Below are 18,019 nucleotides of genomic sequence, written 5' to 3'. Positions count from 1 at the left end.
AAAAGTTAGTAAAAAGGGAGTAATTTAAATCATACTGCTTTCTTAATCACATTGAGTATTTGGAGTATCTGCAGTAAGATAAAAAGATCTAAAAAGGTCCAGAGTGTAAGATTTAGGTTAAATGCACCCCTCATCAGTTATTAAAAAAAATGTCTCCTACAGAAACAACATGAGATTTATCTCTAAAAACAAACATTTCATAAAAGGTGCTTGAGGTGCTTGAGGTGCTTGAACTTAAGACTCATACATTTAAGAACTTGAATACCTCGAAAATCAGGCATTTTTTAATATGGTCCTTGAAAACTATTTCATTAATTGAGAACAGATTTTAATTTAACAAAACATGTTAGATAAATGTTTTAAACTAGGGAGCCAATAACGGCCGTGCTTGCAGTGACTTTGTAATTTCGTATGAGCTCCGAGCGACACCGTTGGTAAACTCCAGTAAATAGTCAGCGCCAGAATGTGTTTCTGTCCTGTCGAGTGGATTTTTTTGAGTTTGTTGGTTGCAGCAGGCGACGTGCTCTGTACATATTTATGCTTTTTTGTCCTTTTGCCAATCACAAAAAATATCTCCCAGTTCATTAATAATATGCTAATTTCAGGATTTGGACGCATGTGTTTGCTCCATTTATGAATTTGCACAATTCTCTTGTAACGAGTGGTTGTAAAGAAAACAATTTCATCCTTTAAAATAAAAATAAGTGCTTTGAAAAGTTGTTTCTCTATGTGTGAACCTTGGTTTTTCTTCCTCAGGAGGCGGTGCGAGTTTTGATCCGCCACTCGGCCGACGTGAATGCGCGGGACAAGAACTGGCAGACGCCGCTGCACGTCGCTGCAGCTAACAACGCACTACGATGTGCTGAGGTCATCATCCCGCTGCTGAGTAGCGTCAACGTGTCGGACCGTGGTGGACGCACCGCCCTGCATCACGCCGCCCTCAATGGCCACACCGAGGTACTTCAGGCCAAGCTGAAATAAATAGCTGTAGCGCTGTTTCCACTCTCCGGTCGGGTTTTAATACCAGATTTGTGCAAAAATGAAGCAACATTTTGAAATGTCGATAAAACACAATTGCGATGACTATGTTTCCGCTGAGTGATGTTCTGCGACTTCTCCTCTGGAGATAACATTTGAAGACGCATGACGATGGATGTTCAAAACATTAGCAGCTTTACCTCCATTGCAGCAAACTAGCCGTCATTATTTCCAATCCAAGGCCACGGAGGCGTGCGAGCAATACGGCCACATATCAGGCATTTCTGGGAGCTGATAGTGCACGATTTCACAGAGTAATCGTGGATTCAAAACTTCCAGATGATCTGCTCAGCTTAAGAGTTATGTGATGCAATAACAGCTCTTGTAGCTCCTGCTGCATCATGAGGGAGCCAGTTCCTGCTGAAGAGCACATAGACACAGCATCATGTGACCTAGAAAAGACTAAAATGTGTTTCCATTAGGTTATTTTATGTTCACAATATCAGTTTGCACAATTTGAGGGTAAATGGAAACCCACCTAGAGTCTCACACAGTAGAGCTCAGATTGGGCTCTAAAAAATCAGGCACTTCAGGCGGCATCAATCAGAACAATAAAAATCCTGCAGCAACTGACTTTCTTGTGTACTTCACCAGCAAACAGGCTGCGATGTCATCGTCCTCTGTGCTATTTCTGTAGGACAGCTTGGATGAACAGGTGGGCGCGTGCAGCTGTGTCATCGGGGTTATGAAGTGGGCTGCACATTCTCAAACGCTCTTTGTTTCACATGGAATCATTCACAAATATGCTGAATCTAAATTTAACAACGAGAGGCGGCGGATCTCTGAAGACGAACTGAATGAACGGCTTCTTCTATTTCTGCCCAGCACTTTCTCTCCAGAGTGTTTACGCAACAGCTGAGCCAAGTGATGAGATGTATTTACAATGCTGTTATATAAAGACCATCACCCACACGCACACTGACACATATACACATAAAAACACAAATACCTCTGATATTATTACTTACTAATGTGGCCTCCCTCTGTTGTTCTCTCTCAGATGGTGAACCTCCTCCTCGCTAAAGGAGCCAACATCAACGCCTTTGATAAGAAAGATGGCCGAGCGCTTCACTGGGCAGCTTTCATGGGTGAGACACAAACACGGAGTTTGTTTGAAATGTATCACACCTTTTTTTTCGGAGAGTAGATCACTGTAAAAAGAATCAGTGGCTCATTGTGAGTCACCTTATAGCTCAAGGACCTAAAACGCAGTGATTTTACAAAGTTACCACAACAGAGCGAAGCATTCGTTAAACATACAGACACTACAGTAAACCAAATCAGGTGCACTGTTGGCTTAAACTGGTGTAACAAAGCTAGAATGATCTGAAACATCTCCAAATATTATGACAATAATTCCTGAAATATTGCCACTGAAGTATGTGGTGAGGCAGGATAGATTACAGTTAAACAATAAACCTCATTATCAAAGATGACAATAAACATCACTAGAAAATTAAATAAATAGAAATGTTACTTTTAAACAAGCACACAAATTCAACAGCATGAATGTCAGTTTCAGGTTGTTTATTGTCGTATGCACAATAATTATTGAGAAACAGTCGTTGGCAAAGAAAACATTGGTTCTCAGGCTCCCTCCAACAATAGTCATACAACTAAGTATAAAATAAAAAACACAAGTTCCCTATGCAAAAGGCTATGTCTGTTAAAAAAAAAAAAGAAAAGAAAAGAAAATTGAGCATGTAAGACAAACTAGTGCAAAAGTTCAGGAATAAAATAAAACTCATAAAAAATGCAAAAGAAAAGAAATTTGCCTTAGACATTTAAGACAATATAGAGAAATAATTGAGTAATACATACAAATGTTACATTAAGAACATTCATAAATTCCAGTTTTGAGTCAATTTACTGATCAGCTACTTAAAAGAAAATTAATCTGCAAAATGTTAAGAATAAATTGTTTGAATCATTTATAACACAAAAATGTTAGACTTGAAAATTAAATTTGTTTTTATTTACTGATTATTTGTTAATAATAATAATAATAATAACAATGAAAAATAATAAAGAGTTGCATCCTTACTATACCAAATTGGTCAGAAATATTAGCATGCAGAAACACTTGTGGACTGCACTCTTCTTAATTTCTTTGCATATTTTGTTCATTGTTTAGTTTTGCTTCTTGTCCAGTAACAACTTCCTCAAATATCTGATTCCTTTTTTTTGCCCCCTGCAGGTCATCTGGATGTGGTGTGTCTGCTGGTGAGTCAGGGAGCGGAGATCAGCTGTAAGGACAAACGGGGATACACTCCCCTCCACACGGCGGCCTCCAGCGGGCAGATCGCTGTGGTCAAACACCTGCTGAACCTGGCTGTGGAGGTCAGGACACACACACACACACACACACACACACACACACACACACACACACACACACACATACACACACACATGTCTTAATGCACTTGTGAGGACTTGTGTGTGGACATAGGCATTCCCGAGCCCAGGGACACTCAACCTGCTTTACTTGGGGGCCACTTTTCCAAAATTACAGGAGGCCAGGGGCCAGTCACAGGAGCCCCATACATGTTTGTCGGATTTTAGAACATTTCCAGGACTTAAGCACATTTCTAGGATCTTAGACTCAGTGACTTTATAATATTTTAAGATTGTAGGACTTTCCTGTGGGTTTTTGACATTTCTTGGATTTTAGACTTTAGAACATTTCTTGGATTGTAGGACATTCCAAGGAGTGAAGGGCATTTCTTGGACTTAAGGATGTTTAAAGGATTTTAGGATGTTTCTAGGATCTTAGTTTTAAGGACTGAATGACATCAGGAGCTTATCGAGGACCTCTGCCACTGGTACTTTTTTTCAAAACAAGCTCTAATTTGATGCAGTTTTATGCACTGTGGCATCTTATGTTTACTGAAAGTAGAATTTTTTTATTTTTATTGTGAATTAAAAATGGTCGGGGGGCCACACGGCACCCTATCAAGGGCCAGATTTGGCCTGTGGGCCGTAAGTTGAGTATCACTGGCCTAGCCCCTTATCCTAAACTTAAACTTGTGTTCAGCTGAAATTTAAACAGTCCTTCAAAAGTCCCAAAGTGAAGACCGTCTCACTTTTCAAAAATGTCCAAAACTGAACTTGGTCCTCACAAAGCTAGATGAACCAGAAACACACACACACACACACACACACACACACACACTAAGATTCACAGTCGCACTGGAGGAAAATAATAAAAAATGACACATTTTCCATGTTAAAATTACACTTATTACACACTCATTCACAAACTGAATACACACATACATGTGCACACTGACACACACTCACACACACACCTCTCCTTGGCCGTAATAACCGGTCCTCTTCTCACAACAGATCGATGAGTCCAATGCGTTTGGAAACACGGCGCTCCACGTGGCCTGTTTTAATGGCCAGGACGCCGTCGTCAGCGAGCTCATCGATTATGGCGCCAACGTCAGCCAGGCCAACAACAAGGGCTTCACCCCGCTGCACTTTGCCGCCGCCTCCACACACGGAGCGCTCTGTCTGGAGTTCCTGGTCAACAACGGGGCTGATGTCAACGTACAGGTATGCCTGCCTAATGTCTGCCTCAAATAAGCCGAATCACATCCGATTATTACGGAGTAACATTATCTTACATCTGAAGTCGTGTTTGTGTCAAACCCGATGATTGTGAGTCCAGTAATCTCTCTGTTAGCTCCGACGCGGAAGTTAGCATCAGCCATGTTTTTCTGGCCAAAAAGCCTATGAGATTTTTCCACTGGACTTTGGATCGTTGCAGAAAATCAGCTCTGTGGCAAACAAGTGTTAATGATACGTACATGTTTTGGTCAGCAAGGCAATCTGCACAAATAAACACCACTTTTAGGAAGCTTAAATGCAATTTCCAGAAGTAAAATACTCATGTTGGGCCTCAAATGAACTGCACTACAGTCGCACGATTAAACGTCGCCACCACGAGACGTGCTCAGCCGGATGGCGTTCTGTAGTCCCAGTTAGCCACTTGTTTGCACCTTTTTTTAAAATAGATCTTTTAACTTTTTAACAACACAGTGCTCTCCATGTTTTTTTAAGACAGACAGACAAAAAATAAAATAAAAATAAAAATAACAACAACAACAGTAATAATAATAATAATGACCAAGTTCTCTGAAATAGACCATCTACCCCTTCACTGGTGCCGTTTGAAGCGTCAGCAGTGCGAGCACCCTGATTTTTTTTTCTTTCTTTGGCGCCCGTGTTATCATGTCAGAGCGCTATTTTAGGTTCTTACTCCTAAAAAAGGTAACTTTTATTGCTTATGTTTCCAGAAACTAAATCAGTGTTTCACATTAAAACCTAAAATGTGTTATTTTTTTCCTCCTTCACCGTCTTCAGAGTCGGGACGGGAAGAGTCCTCTTCACATGACGGCAGTTCACGGACGCTTCACTCGCTCTCAGACCCTCATACAGAACGGTGAGACCTATTACGGTCATTTTTGTCCCTTAAAGTGAACAGCTGTTGCATTTTTCGTCCTAAAAACGAATTCACGTTGTGTTTCAGGCGGGGAGATCGACAGTGTGGACAAAGACGGCAACACCCCTCTTCACATTGCTGCCCGCTACGGTCATGAACTCCTCATCAACACACTCATCACCAGCGGAGCAGACTGCACGAGGTAACTTTGTTCACCTGTTGAGACATTTGTGTTAAATTAAAGTCTGTGGTATCTGATAAAAGCGACTGTTATTTTGATTCTGTATTTTTCTCCCAAGGCGAGGAGTCCACGACATGTTCCCTCTCCACCTGGCTGCCTTGAACGCTCACTCTGACTGCTGCAGGAAGCTGCTGTCCTCAGGTAGCACACACAAGCCAACGCTGAGCTCAGAGAAAGTACATTCAGTTTCTTTACCAAGTGTGATGAGACTAAGGCCACATTTAGACGAGGACTACAAACAGAAAAGTCTTTCCTTTGTGCTTAAAAAAAACAAAACAAAAAAAAAAAAAATCCATGTTCATATGATAACACTGTAAGAATGATCCTCGTGTACACAAATCTGCAAAAACAGATGAAAACGCTGTTGAATGCACGCCAGGCCAGTAATAATGATAATAATAACAATAAACTTTATATAGCATCTTTGATACAAGAAATGCAGCTCAACATGCTTTACAACCACGAAATAACATGCATCAAGTGCTTCACATAAAAACACAACGACGACATAAAGACATAATAAAACCTGCATGTAGAAATAAGATAAGATCAGAAAATAATACAAAAAATGCATCTTCACATGGATAAAACCCACTCGACAATACTAATAAAAATGAGATAAAAATTAGGATAGAATTAGGACAGAATGCAAAACATAAGATGGAAAATAAAAACCACTGCGATAATATTTTTTTAAACAAAGGCTAAAAATAGAGTATATAAAATGCATAAAATTAAGGAAAGCTTCAGGTGCAGTGCAGCGTGTTTCTTCAGCTCTCTAATGGACTACAATTCCCATGATGTCTCACAGCCATGTTTGACTCTTTGAAGACTCCCCTAAAAACATAACCAAATTTGTGTTACACATATAGCAAATTAGATTTTTATTTCATTGGTGTGTCACAGGTGGTGTGTATTTTTTTGCTTTATTACATTCATCATGGAGCATATTCTCAGTGGTTTCATAGCAAATATTCGGTAGTATGGTTCCAAACAAATGAACAAAAAAATGTATCTTTAGATAAGATATCACAGCCCTGACAGCTGAGGCTTATCCTTAAGTTAATATTACAACTTTAGCAGATTATAGTGGATATGCAGCAAGTTTTCTTTTCCAACTTTCATCTTATATATGCTCACACACTTTTAATATAAAATCTTAAAATGGTAATTCTAGTTTTCAGAAACATAATTCAGCTCGTATTTCTGAGAGAACTTGGATCATCAATCTAACGACGTGGATGTGTGCTGATTCAGAGTCAGCTTTGCCTTAACATTACCTTTGAGTGTAGTTTTCAGGGAGTTTTGGGCCTGGTTGTTTTTCTGGCTCCCGGTGGCGAATTCCTCCACAAGCAAACGTATTCAGCTCCGGCCAAATTCAAGTCACAATGTTCCAGAAACAAGACGAGGCCTCACTGAGTCTAATTACTCACCGATGGGACCGCTCTCCTCCTGGAAGAGAGTCTATTCTGTTGATTTCTCCTCTCAGAGCATCACTACTCATCATTTACTCGTTGCTTTTGGCTATGAAATAATTTGTCTTTCCACTCATCCTGGATATTTTGTTGGTTTTCCAATACAGAAGAGATTAACAGTAAACAAATGTGAAGCAGGAGAAAAGCAACAATGCCTTTTGTGGATTTTGAGGAAGGCCCTGGCGCTTGTGTCAGGAGGCCTGCAGCAGGATGAAACTCCTCATGAGGCTCTGCTGAGTCGCCGTATTGAACAACAAAGAAGTCATTTCCATGTGCTCGAGCCGTGTGCAGCTGCGGTGCTGCGTCTGGTCAGGACTGTTGTGAGTGAGTTAGAGGTGCTGAGCTTTTGTATCTGTTGCACTCAGGGGCCAAAAGTCTCTTTCACATCTGAAGAACTGTGAACATTAGGCAAATTGTGACGATAAAGGATTAAAAAAGTAACGGCACAAGACGACAACATTCATTATTCTTTGTATTTGCTCTTGAGTGACTGTGATGTAACAGTTCTTTCATTTTTAGATACTTTTATTCAAAGAGACGGACAAAAACTACTTTTTTTTTTAGGATTTGTAGATTTTGTTGTGTTTTGTTTTGAGGAATCAGATGTGAGTTGAAGGTTTGAATGGATGTTTTGTTTACATGCAAAGTATGGAGGATCTTCTGGTCACTCTCATGACTCAGCACGTAACCACGTTGAAACTATCAAATAAACGAGGTGCACGCTGTCGTCAGCACATTTCATTTCAGCTGGAAGCACAATGTCCTGCTCAAAGTGTGAGGCACAAAACAAAGCCAGCAACCGCCCAGGAAATTGAATCAAAACCATTTAAACAATAAAACCTCATAAAAAAATAGTTCAAATGTAGAATAAACTAATAAAAATACAAATATATAGCCTTTTTTCATACATTTTAGAAAGAAATCAAACCAGTTTGCCCATGTTGAATTCTTACGAAAGCCATTTACAAAAGAAAAGCGATGTCGATCCAGGTTTCACAGGCTTAAAAGAGAATAAAAAATATGAATTTAAATAAATAAATAAATAAATAAATAGACTAAAAACAGAATAAAATAAGATAAACAGACCAATAAAAGGTAATTGCACACAAGTAAAATAAATAAAATAATGGATACATCAACAAATCCATGAGAATAAAAGCACACCTGAGTTATAACCAATAATAAAAAAATAGAGTAATAGTTCACATCGAAACAGACTATTTGGATGTGCAGCTAAAAAGGAATTTCTTCAATTTAATTGAATACGAAAAAGAGAATAAATAATAAAATAAAAAAGGATATATAGACTAATTAAATTAAATTAATTGCACACACGTAAAACAAATAAAAATAATGGCTAAATCAACAAATTCATAAAATAAAAGCACACCTGAGTTAAAAACAAAGAAATAAAATTAAAAAAAGAAATTAAAATGAAATGTAAAAACATAATAAAATAAAATAAAACAAAATAAAATAATAATAATTAAAATATCGAACCCGACTACTTGAATGCGCAGCTAAAAAGGACTTTTTTAAATTTAACTTTATGCGATGATACTGTTGAACTGCTTTTCTACTTTCTCTCTCAGATTCCTCTCTCCCTCTGATATAACACACACCGTCCTCAGCCCTCGCTCTCTGTGTAACACGTAGCTGATAGATGTTTGTGTTTTCCTGTACGCACGTCCAGCATCATGCACTCTCACCTAACCTTCTCCCCACACCTGTCGCACTTACACCTGTCTTTCTCTCCACCTCCTCCTCCTCTCTCTCTGTGGTGGCTGCTGCTGCTGCTGCTGCTGCTGCTGCTGTGTGTTGTCTGGCCTCCCTCCGTCTCCCTGCGCTGCCCTCTTCAGGTCGGAGGTTTAGCATAATGTGTAACGACTCGGTCCTGTCTGCAGGCTTCCAGATCGACACTCCTGACAGTCTGGGGAGGACCTGCCTGCACGCTGCTGCTGCCGGAGGGTGAGACACACACACACACACACACACACACACACACAGACATACATCTCTAATTTTCACAGCTCTGGACGTGATTTTAAACATAAGCAGTCAGACAATCAGTTGTAAATAGTTTTTTCAGATGATCGAAACCACTTTATTATTATTGTTTTTAAGAGTATTTTGGGTTTTTTGCATTTATTGGAGATAGGATAGCTTAATGCAGCAAAGGGCCGAGGTCAGAATCTAACCTGCATGGGGCGCCCGCTCTACCAATTTAGCTAGTGGGTGCTCCTAAACCACATTTTTTAAGGTGATACCAGAAGTGAGCTCACCTGAAATGTTCGTCATTGCACATAAAAGACTAAGCACACACAATACGGCCAGTAGGAAGTTTTTCTGTAAACTGTGGTTATATTTTTACGACAAAAGTTTTTGGGTAATTATTTATCTCTTACCTTTATTTTGGTTATTTCTTAATCCTTGCTGTACCATATGCCTTGTCATTGTTTTTGTATAGTTTTTAATTTTTATTCTGTTTGGGTTTTTTTTCAATATCTAGAATTATTTTTATTTTTTTCTGTTTTATTTTACTGTATTTTAGTTGAGTTTAGTTTTTGTTATATATATATATATATATATATATATGAAATTAAAATTGCATGCCGTCTGACCGGCCTTCCTCTCTCCGTGTGCAGTAATGTGGAGTGTGTGAAGCTGCTCCTCAGCAGTGGTGGAGACCACAACAGAAGGGATAAGTGCGGCAGGTAAGAAAACACCGTCCAGGTTTAACAATGATACATCAGCCAGAGCCAGAGATTTTTGGCATGTGTTCATGCATATGGCATTCATTTTGGCAAGATTGTATATTTTTGCTAAATCAGTGAGTTTGCAGCTCAGCTCCTACAATAAGTCTAAAAACTAAATAGTTACATTCAGACTGATAAGGTCAAAAAATGCTCCATTGAAACCCATCCAAACTGACATTTTTGATCCCACAGCCGTCAGAGCAGAAAAACATGACTTGTGTTATTTCTGGGTGTCATTCTGGGCTTTTGACTTGGGATTTGTCATTTTGTTTTATTTTACGTCAACATTAGTCACCAAACCGCTGGGTGATGTCGCCGTCTGAATATGTTCGTGTTTTGCTTCTTTTTCCCAGAACTCCGCTCCACTACGCCGCAGCCAGCCGTCATTATCAGTGTCTGGAGACTCTGGTTGCTTGCGGCACCGCCATCAACGCCACCGACCAGTGGGGGCGCTCTGCCCTGCACTATGCGGCTGCCTCGGACCTGGACAGGAGGTGAGGGGGAGCAGAGAGACTCCTCTATAGAGTGGTGAAGTAATGACTCAGAAAACGCAAAAATCCGTTTCGCATTTTCGCACTTCCAGTTCCTGCGTCTCAAAGTCTCTGTTTTTTTTAATGGGTTTTCGGTCTGTGGTTAACTCAGGCTAAAGATATTCAGATGTTTTGTTCTGCAACATAAAATATGTCCTCTTTTAGGGTTTTCTGCGATTTTTAACAAGCGGCTTTTTTGATTGTTTGCGCTAAATCGAATCAGAATTTCAACGATTCAGAGTGGTGGCGTTTAAGTCGTTTCACCATGATGTAGTTAGGGTTAGGGTTAGGCGATTTCATTTACGCTTCAAAACACACAAAAGTGGCGTTCATCAGTGAAGATTACCACGCTGAACAAAACGTGCAAGTATCATAAACTCCTGTTCGTCACAGAGCGTATTTTTGGCGATAATCGAAAAATACCATTCAATAATCCCATAAGGTTTTCGATGAGGGAACCAGTGCGATGCAAACTTCCGGGTTGGCCTACAAAAATTCGTCATCTCTTCACCGCTCTATTCTGTATTTGTTGTTCAGAAATTCGAAGGAGAATTATTTCTAAATCGGGAGGAGAGGAGGAGGAGAATCTGAAAACCTCTTCACACTCGCTTCTCTGGTGTTGCACTGAGAATCTGTGTAGCTGTCTACTGTTACTGCATATAGAAACCTGGCGGTCCACACCTTCTCTGTTTCCATGGTAACCTGGAGGTGATAGTGAGGCGGTGATAGTCATGCTCGGCCTGCAGGATTGGCAGCACCTCAGTTTACCGCTCAGCTGCACAGCCAGAAGTTATCCACTCACTTGTTGCCAGCAGTAGGACAGATTTTCAAAGAAGCCGTTGTTTGAGTGTGATGATGATTTGTCCTCTTTTATCTCACCCCTCCGTCCCTCCGTCTCTCCGTCCCTCCGTCCTGTTGTCTCCTCCTCTACAGGCGCAGAGTTGCTCTGGAGCCGGAAAGTGAAGGAGTTCAGGCAGAGAGAGAGAAGGAGGCAGCGCTGTAAGTCCACTCCGAAAAACATGTGACAGTTTGACCATTTCCACACCACATTCAAGCAGCTATATAAGAGACTATATTAAAACCTTTTTTAGGCCTTGGTCCTATTTTTTCCAAGTTTTTTTGTCAAAGTGAGTAGTGATGCGTGCACACAGCCAACCTGTGTTACATTTTGCACTTTGCACAGAGGTTAGGCCCCTTGCATCTTGCACTTTGTGCCATACAGATTACATCGCTACTGTTTCTGCACTTTTGTCCTCTGTATGAATTATTGTTGTGTTTTCTTTTGTCTTTCTTTTTTATTTTGTTCTGTATTTCTGTTGTCTGTTACCGTCAAAGGGACTATGCATGTAAATTAGCAGTCCTGCTGACTATGGCGTATTTACATTTGTATTTTATGCTGATGTTCATTAATACGCTGTGTCCCTTTTAAATACAGAAATAAATAAACAAATATTTTGTCCAGTATTTAAGTGGGAGGAGTGCAGCCGACAGCGACAGAGCAGTCCGCAGTATAACCACTCGGGGATTGTTTGCACCGTCAGATTTCTGAAAGTGTTTGTTTTTGTCACTGAAAGGCTCAGACTGTTAACTTTTAGGGACTGTCTGGTGCAGTTTTTGATCATTTTGGCTGTGTTCATGCATATGTCATACATTACGACACGCCTGTGTAGTTTTGTTTGTGGAATATCAAGGTGTATTTAGATGGAGCGTGGTGTGTCCGTGTCTGGTTCAGGGTTACATGTTGTTGAAATGTTTGTGTTCCAGATGTTTAGAGTTTCTGCTGCAGAGCGGAGCGACGGCCTCTCTGAAGGACAAACAGGGCTACAGTCCCGTCCACTACGCTGCAGCCTACGGACACAGGCACTGTCTGGAGCTGGTCAGCACACACACACACACACACACACACACACACACACACACACACACACACACACACACACAGAAGGAGGAAATTGTTGTATTTTGACTCGAGGCGTTTTCTCCATCTGCTGGCTGATCATATTTTCTCTGCTCATCACGCAAAGACGTTCCAGGTCCTGGTGTCTCTTGTTTCACTGTCGACTCTGATTTGTGTCAAAATGCTTCAAGTTAATAAATCCATGAAAATCTCAAGAGCCACCTGAGTTTGATGCATAGAATAAAGTGAATATTATGTATGAGTATCAGTATTTTCATGTCCTTGTGTGGTTGTTGTGACCTGCAGCTGTTGGACAGAGACGACAGTCACCAAGACGACCCCGAAACCCCGAACGCGAGGAGTCCGCTGCACCTCGCTGTGAGTCTCTGTCTCTCTTACATGACATGATACTGTATTTATGAGTGTATTTTTTGGTAGCACAACTGACAACTGACTGACTGAACTGAATACAGAAACATTGTGCTTTGTAATTGCTAATGTGAGCAAATGAATCCAATATTTCATGTAAGATCATCAAAATAAGGAACAATGAATCTGAGGGTTTAGAGGTTTAGTTTCTCAGTCATTATATTTTCTATTTCTGAACACAAGGCTCCATATCAAATGTTAGCATTTTACTTTTTTGTTAGTAGATATACGTGTACGTTTATTGAGTACTACTTTATATAAATATACACTTTTACAAGACTTTAAATAGTCACATTAATGTAAAACCTTCCCTTTACCTTTATGTAAAGAAGATTTTTTATAAAGCGTCCTCGTGTCTCTGCAGGCGTACCACGGCCACGCTCAGGCTCTGGAGGTGCTGCTGCAGGGGGAGAGGGAGGTGGACCAGGGTGACGAGGCGGGGAGGACCCCCCTGGCTCTGGCCGCCCTGCGAGGCCACGCCGAGTGTGTTCACACCCTCCTCAGCCAGGGGGCGTCGCCGCGCACCACCGACACCCAGTACGGGCGCAGCCCTGTCCACCTGGCAGGTGGGTTCAGTTTGCAGTTTCTTCTCTTCCTGTTTCTGTCTTTCATCGCTAACATCTGGCATCAACTCTTGCAGCTGGATGTGGACAAAAGTATGTGGACGCTTGTCTACTTTTGATCTGGGCTGCTTTTCATGGTTTCCATTCAATGAAATCTTTATGCAGCAACATACAGTGATATTTTACAAATTTACGAAAACTTTATTCAATCCAGTTCAATTCAAAACTATTAAGGACTCAGCATGTAGAGAGGTCCATAGATAATAAGACAAGATAACATCAACAAAATAGGGACATTTTGACCATAAATGTTAAAATTTGCCTTCAGTTTCACCACAAAATGAATAAAAGGCGTGCCCCAAAAACAGAAACATAAAATAAAAAATGACTACAATACATTCCCTGCAAAAAGTATAAAAAATAGGTCTCAGTGATACAAACTCCAGAAAATCTAATTTACAGTAAATGAATATTCATGTCGAATTGTCATGCTCTGCAAAAACCTGCAGCTAAGTGTTAGGAGCACATCGAAATACCCAAAGTCCCAAAGGGGGGAGGGACTAATAATCACAGCCTGCACAGAGTACAGGCACGTAACATGCTGATGCATATTTAAACTGAGGGATCTTACACAGGAGTTAGACGTATATACATGTGGAAGGACACATTGTGACAGTGACACCTCATTAGAGACAAGCCGGGTAATAATGATGGATCTTAATGTGCTTTACTGTTTACATCTTGTCTGTTCACATAAGTTACGTCTGCTCCTCTCAGTGTATGAGAAAAGAAACTTCTCTCTCTTTTAAGGACTGCGGTTCTTATTTTAACACTTTCTGCAGCTGTGACGCAGGCGTCCTCACCATCTGATCCAGATGACTATTAATAAACATTTCTGTCACTCTGTTTTGTTCTTCTCTTGCTGTCTCCTCCTCTGCGGCGTCCTCCAGTGATGAACGGTCACACGACGTGTGTGCGCCTCCTGCTGGATGAATCGGACAGTGCAGACCTCGTAGATGCCGCCGACTCTCAGGGACAGTGAGTGGATCTCATTTTTTTAACTCATTCAGGTTTCTTTACCTGCTCCAGTTTCTGTCTCAGTTTCCGCCTCCTCTGCCTCGTCTTCGCCTGCAGGACTCCTCTGATGCTGGCGGTGGCGGGAGGTCACGTGGACGCCGTTTCGCTGCTGCTGGAGCGGGAAGCCAATGTGAATGTGGCGAGTAACCAGGGTCTGACTGCGCTGCACCTCGGGGTGAGCATTAATGTTCTTCCTCTGTGGAGGCTGAAGTGTGACAGCAGAACATTTATGACAGTAAATCCAAATTAAAATTATCGACAACGTGAACCTCTCATGAATCTGAATTTATTCAAATTAGAAATTACAATCAATCTGAATCCCACTGAAACTATCTGTGACATATTTTCCATTATCACTACATTTATTTGTTACAGTTTATTTAGATTTAAGATTTTTTAACTGTAAATATCTGCTTACCTGGTTCACATGATTTATGTGATACGTTTGTTTGCACTTGTGTTCATTTGTTTACTGCACCGTGTTTCTGTGACCTGCTTCCTGTTGCAACATTTAAAACACGATTAAATACAGTCAATCCAGCTCCCTTATTAATTTAAACCTATACTAACCTATACTAACCTATACTAACTGAATATGTACTATTTTACATTAATATTAACAGAAAAAGGAGGAAGTTAAAGTTAAGTAAAGTTGACTTTAAATAAACTCTCATTATTTTAATTATTATTATTATTATTATTATAATCAGTATCAGTATTAGTATTCATAGATGCACTAAAAGGAATGTTTTTCCAAATGTAATTTCTCTCTTATATTCGTAGACAGAAATGTGAATCAGAAATGGACCTTCAGGCGTGTTAGACTTTATAAAAATGGTTAATTATAATGTAAAGGGCACGCAGAAACCAGTAGTATTTTGAGTAGTACTTTGATCTAAAGTCCTCCGTCCTCTGTCTCCAGCTGCTGTGTGGTCAGGAGGAGTGTATCCAGTGTCTGCTGGAGCAGGAAGCCTCCGTTTTGCTCGGCGACTCCCGAGGTCGCACCGCCATCCACCTGGCCGCCGCCAGAGGTCACGCCTCGTGGCTGAGCGAGCTGCTGAGCATCGCCTGCTCGGAGCCGCCGTCCCTCCCCCCGCTGAGAGACCACAGCGGGTACACGCCGCTGCACTGGGCCTGCTACTACGGTTAGTGTTCACACAGATACACACATCTGATCGCTGCAATTCACAGAAACAACCGGAATTCAGCCACCGAAACCTTGTGATTCCCATTTCGGATTAACTGTACTTAAGTATCAAAAGTCATTTTCTGTGGCGCCTGGTGGCTCAGCGGATGGAGCAGACACCCCATGTACAGAGGCTGTGTCCTCGCCGCAGTGGCTGCGGGTTCGATTCTGGCCCTCTTTGCTGCACGTCATCAGCTCTCTCCCCCTTTTACACTTTCACTGTGCTGTCGAATTCAGGCATTAAAAAAAGCCCCAAAAATCTTTAACAAAAAAAGGAATTTTCTGGCAATAAACGTATGAAAGTATCAAAAGTATAAATATATTACACATATATCGAAAATGATGTCATAAAAATGGCTGAAAACGACATATTATAGCTTACAGAGATGCGTCATGGAGTCCAATGTCGAGAAACAGGCTAAAAAACGTCGAAATTTATCATGTCGAAAAATGACTGAAAACGCCATAGAATAGTATGTCGAAAAATGTCTAATTTTGACATGTTAAACATGTCTGAAAACGACATATTATGGCTTGTAGAAAGATGTTCCCACCTCGTCATGAATCTGATACGAACCTGGACTCAACGATGAGCTGATTAATTGATTTGGTGCTTCTGTGTTTGTTTATTACTGCTAATAGTGTTTTTATTATGAAGCCTTTTTTTCCCAACACTCTTCATATATGTGTGTGTGTGTGTGTGTGTGTGTGTGTGTGTGTGTGTGTGTGTGTGTGCGTACAGGTCATGAGGGGTGTGTGGAGGTGCTGCTGGAGCAGAAAGGTTGTCGCTGTATTGATGGGAACCCGTTCACCCCTCTGCACTGTGCTGTGTGAGTCTCACATGCTTTTCATTTGATTGGTGAAAATCACCAGAAGCCCCAAAATACGATATTATAACGATACTGAAGACTTAAATGCTTGTTTCATGTTTATGATAAACTAAGTATTTAGATAACATATACTGCGATTAATTAACATTATTTTTATCTGCAGAATTTGTCCCCATAGGAAAACTTTCACACCTGTTTTTATCTAATTAGAGAAAATTTTATCACACAAAAAATATCTAGTGGACTGAAAAAGCGATTGATTTCATTATTATATTATATCTACTAGGCTAAATATTTTATTACATAACTAAGAATTATTATGTGATGTTTCAGTTATTTTTTGCACACAAAACATTGCGGTACTATGCCGTATTGATTATTTATGTTATTTATTGATTCACTGAAAAATGTCACCTTCTCAAAGAGTAAATAGATCGAGGCAGATTTGTACTTTTACTCATTGGAAAGATGTCGCATGTAATGATTATTTTTCATTTGTTTTGTGGGAGAAAAACAAAGAAGTTCAATTTTTTTTAATGTTCATTCAGTTCAGTGATATAAAACATTCAGTCTTTTTTTCAAATATTAAACCTTTATTTACACTGAGGGTCGACCCTCATTTACAGTGACATTGAGTCAGTTACAGAAACAAAGAAAAAGAAAAGGCTTTACTTTTATAAAAGTTATAAAAAAGCCTTTAAAGTTTCTAACCCTAACCCTAACCCTAACCCAAAAAGGAAAGTAATTTGATGGATAGATTAGGACGATTAAGATGTAAAATAAAATACAATTGAGTATTTTTTAATTGGGTAGATAGTTTGACAGGTAAATAAAAATAATTTAAATTTAAAATAAGATTCAGTTTTGTAAAGAATTTCGAGCAGAGGTGGGGAGGTTTAAATCAAACAGAAAAAAGAGCAACGTTTCACATTGATCAGCAAATATTTGGATTTGTTTGCCTGACAAAAGACTTCTTGAATGTCAAAAATGCAAATTATTCTCTGTTGATCACTTTATTGAGTATTTGTTTTATCAAAAAGGTTTCTTTCTGCATGTATCCGACAAGGAATGACAGTTTATAAAGTAAAAAGAAAAATGGAATTGAAAAGATGGAGTGCTCTTTTTAAATGTATTTTTATTAGTTTTCTGCCCTTTTTTAGAATTGATAGAAATATTCAGATTTTAGATCGTAGCATTGTTAAATTTCGTATGAATTTACTTGAAGCTGCAGCATCAGAGTTAACAGTTCAAACACTGTAAAAAGTTTTCTGACGATGAGTGAAATCTGTGTTTAAACTAACAGAGTGAACAATCACGAGTCGTGTGCTTCTCTGCTGCTGGAGGCGATGGGCTCCGACATCGCCGGCTGCAAAGACGCCAAGGACAGGTAAGACGCGTGTGTAACTGAGTATATTTACTTAAGTACTTTACAAATACTTTAGTGTTCCCATTTAATAATGCTTCACTCCACTACATCTCAGAGGCAAATATTGCACCTTTTACTACATTTGTCTAAAAGCTTAAATTAACTGTACAGTAAGTAC

The 18,019-nt window shown here is 40.0% G+C and overlaps 1 protein-coding gene across 3 annotated transcripts in view; it reads left to right on the top strand.

Moving 5' to 3' along the window:
• The window catches only part of ankrd44 (ankyrin repeat domain 44), a 60,558-nt gene that overhangs the window by 14,147 nt on the left and 28,392 nt on the right, over positions 1-18,019 (top strand). For 2 of the 3 annotated variants that reach the window (XM_088083713.1, XM_088083715.1), the window contains exons 5-23: positions 757-957; positions 2,039-2,126; positions 3,236-3,378; positions 4,390-4,602; positions 5,413-5,491; positions 5,579-5,693; positions 5,791-5,873; positions 9,067-9,175; positions 9,853-9,921; positions 10,317-10,457; positions 11,427-11,492; positions 12,258-12,369; positions 12,697-12,768; positions 13,184-13,385; positions 14,333-14,420; positions 14,517-14,634; positions 15,382-15,604; positions 16,388-16,475; positions 17,779-17,862. In XM_088083713.1, the coding sequence (XP_087939839.1) occupies positions 757-957; positions 2,039-2,126; positions 3,236-3,378; positions 4,390-4,602; positions 5,413-5,491; positions 5,579-5,693; positions 5,791-5,873; positions 9,067-9,175; positions 9,853-9,921; positions 10,317-10,457; positions 11,427-11,492; positions 12,258-12,369; positions 12,697-12,768; positions 13,184-13,385; positions 14,333-14,420; positions 14,517-14,634; positions 15,382-15,604; positions 16,388-16,475; positions 17,779-17,862 (2,294 nt within the window). The remainder of the gene's footprint in view (positions 1-756; positions 958-2,038; positions 2,127-3,235; positions 3,379-4,389; positions 4,603-5,412; positions 5,492-5,578; positions 5,694-5,790; positions 5,874-9,066; positions 9,176-9,852; positions 9,922-10,316; positions 10,458-11,426; positions 11,493-12,257; positions 12,370-12,696; positions 12,769-13,183; positions 13,386-14,332; positions 14,421-14,516; positions 14,635-15,381; positions 15,605-16,387; positions 16,476-17,778; positions 17,863-18,019) is intronic. The other variant, XM_088083714.1, reaches the window with a different exon arrangement.

The sequence above is a fragment of the Plectropomus leopardus genome, chromosome 10, assembly GCF_026936395.1.
Source record: "Plectropomus leopardus strain MGB_pleo_1.0 chromosome 10, ASM2693639v1, whole genome shotgun sequence".
NCBI classification, from domain to species: Eukaryota; Metazoa; Chordata; class Actinopteri; order Perciformes; family Serranidae; genus Plectropomus; species Plectropomus leopardus.
This window is presented reverse-complemented; position numbering and strand designations above follow the sequence as displayed.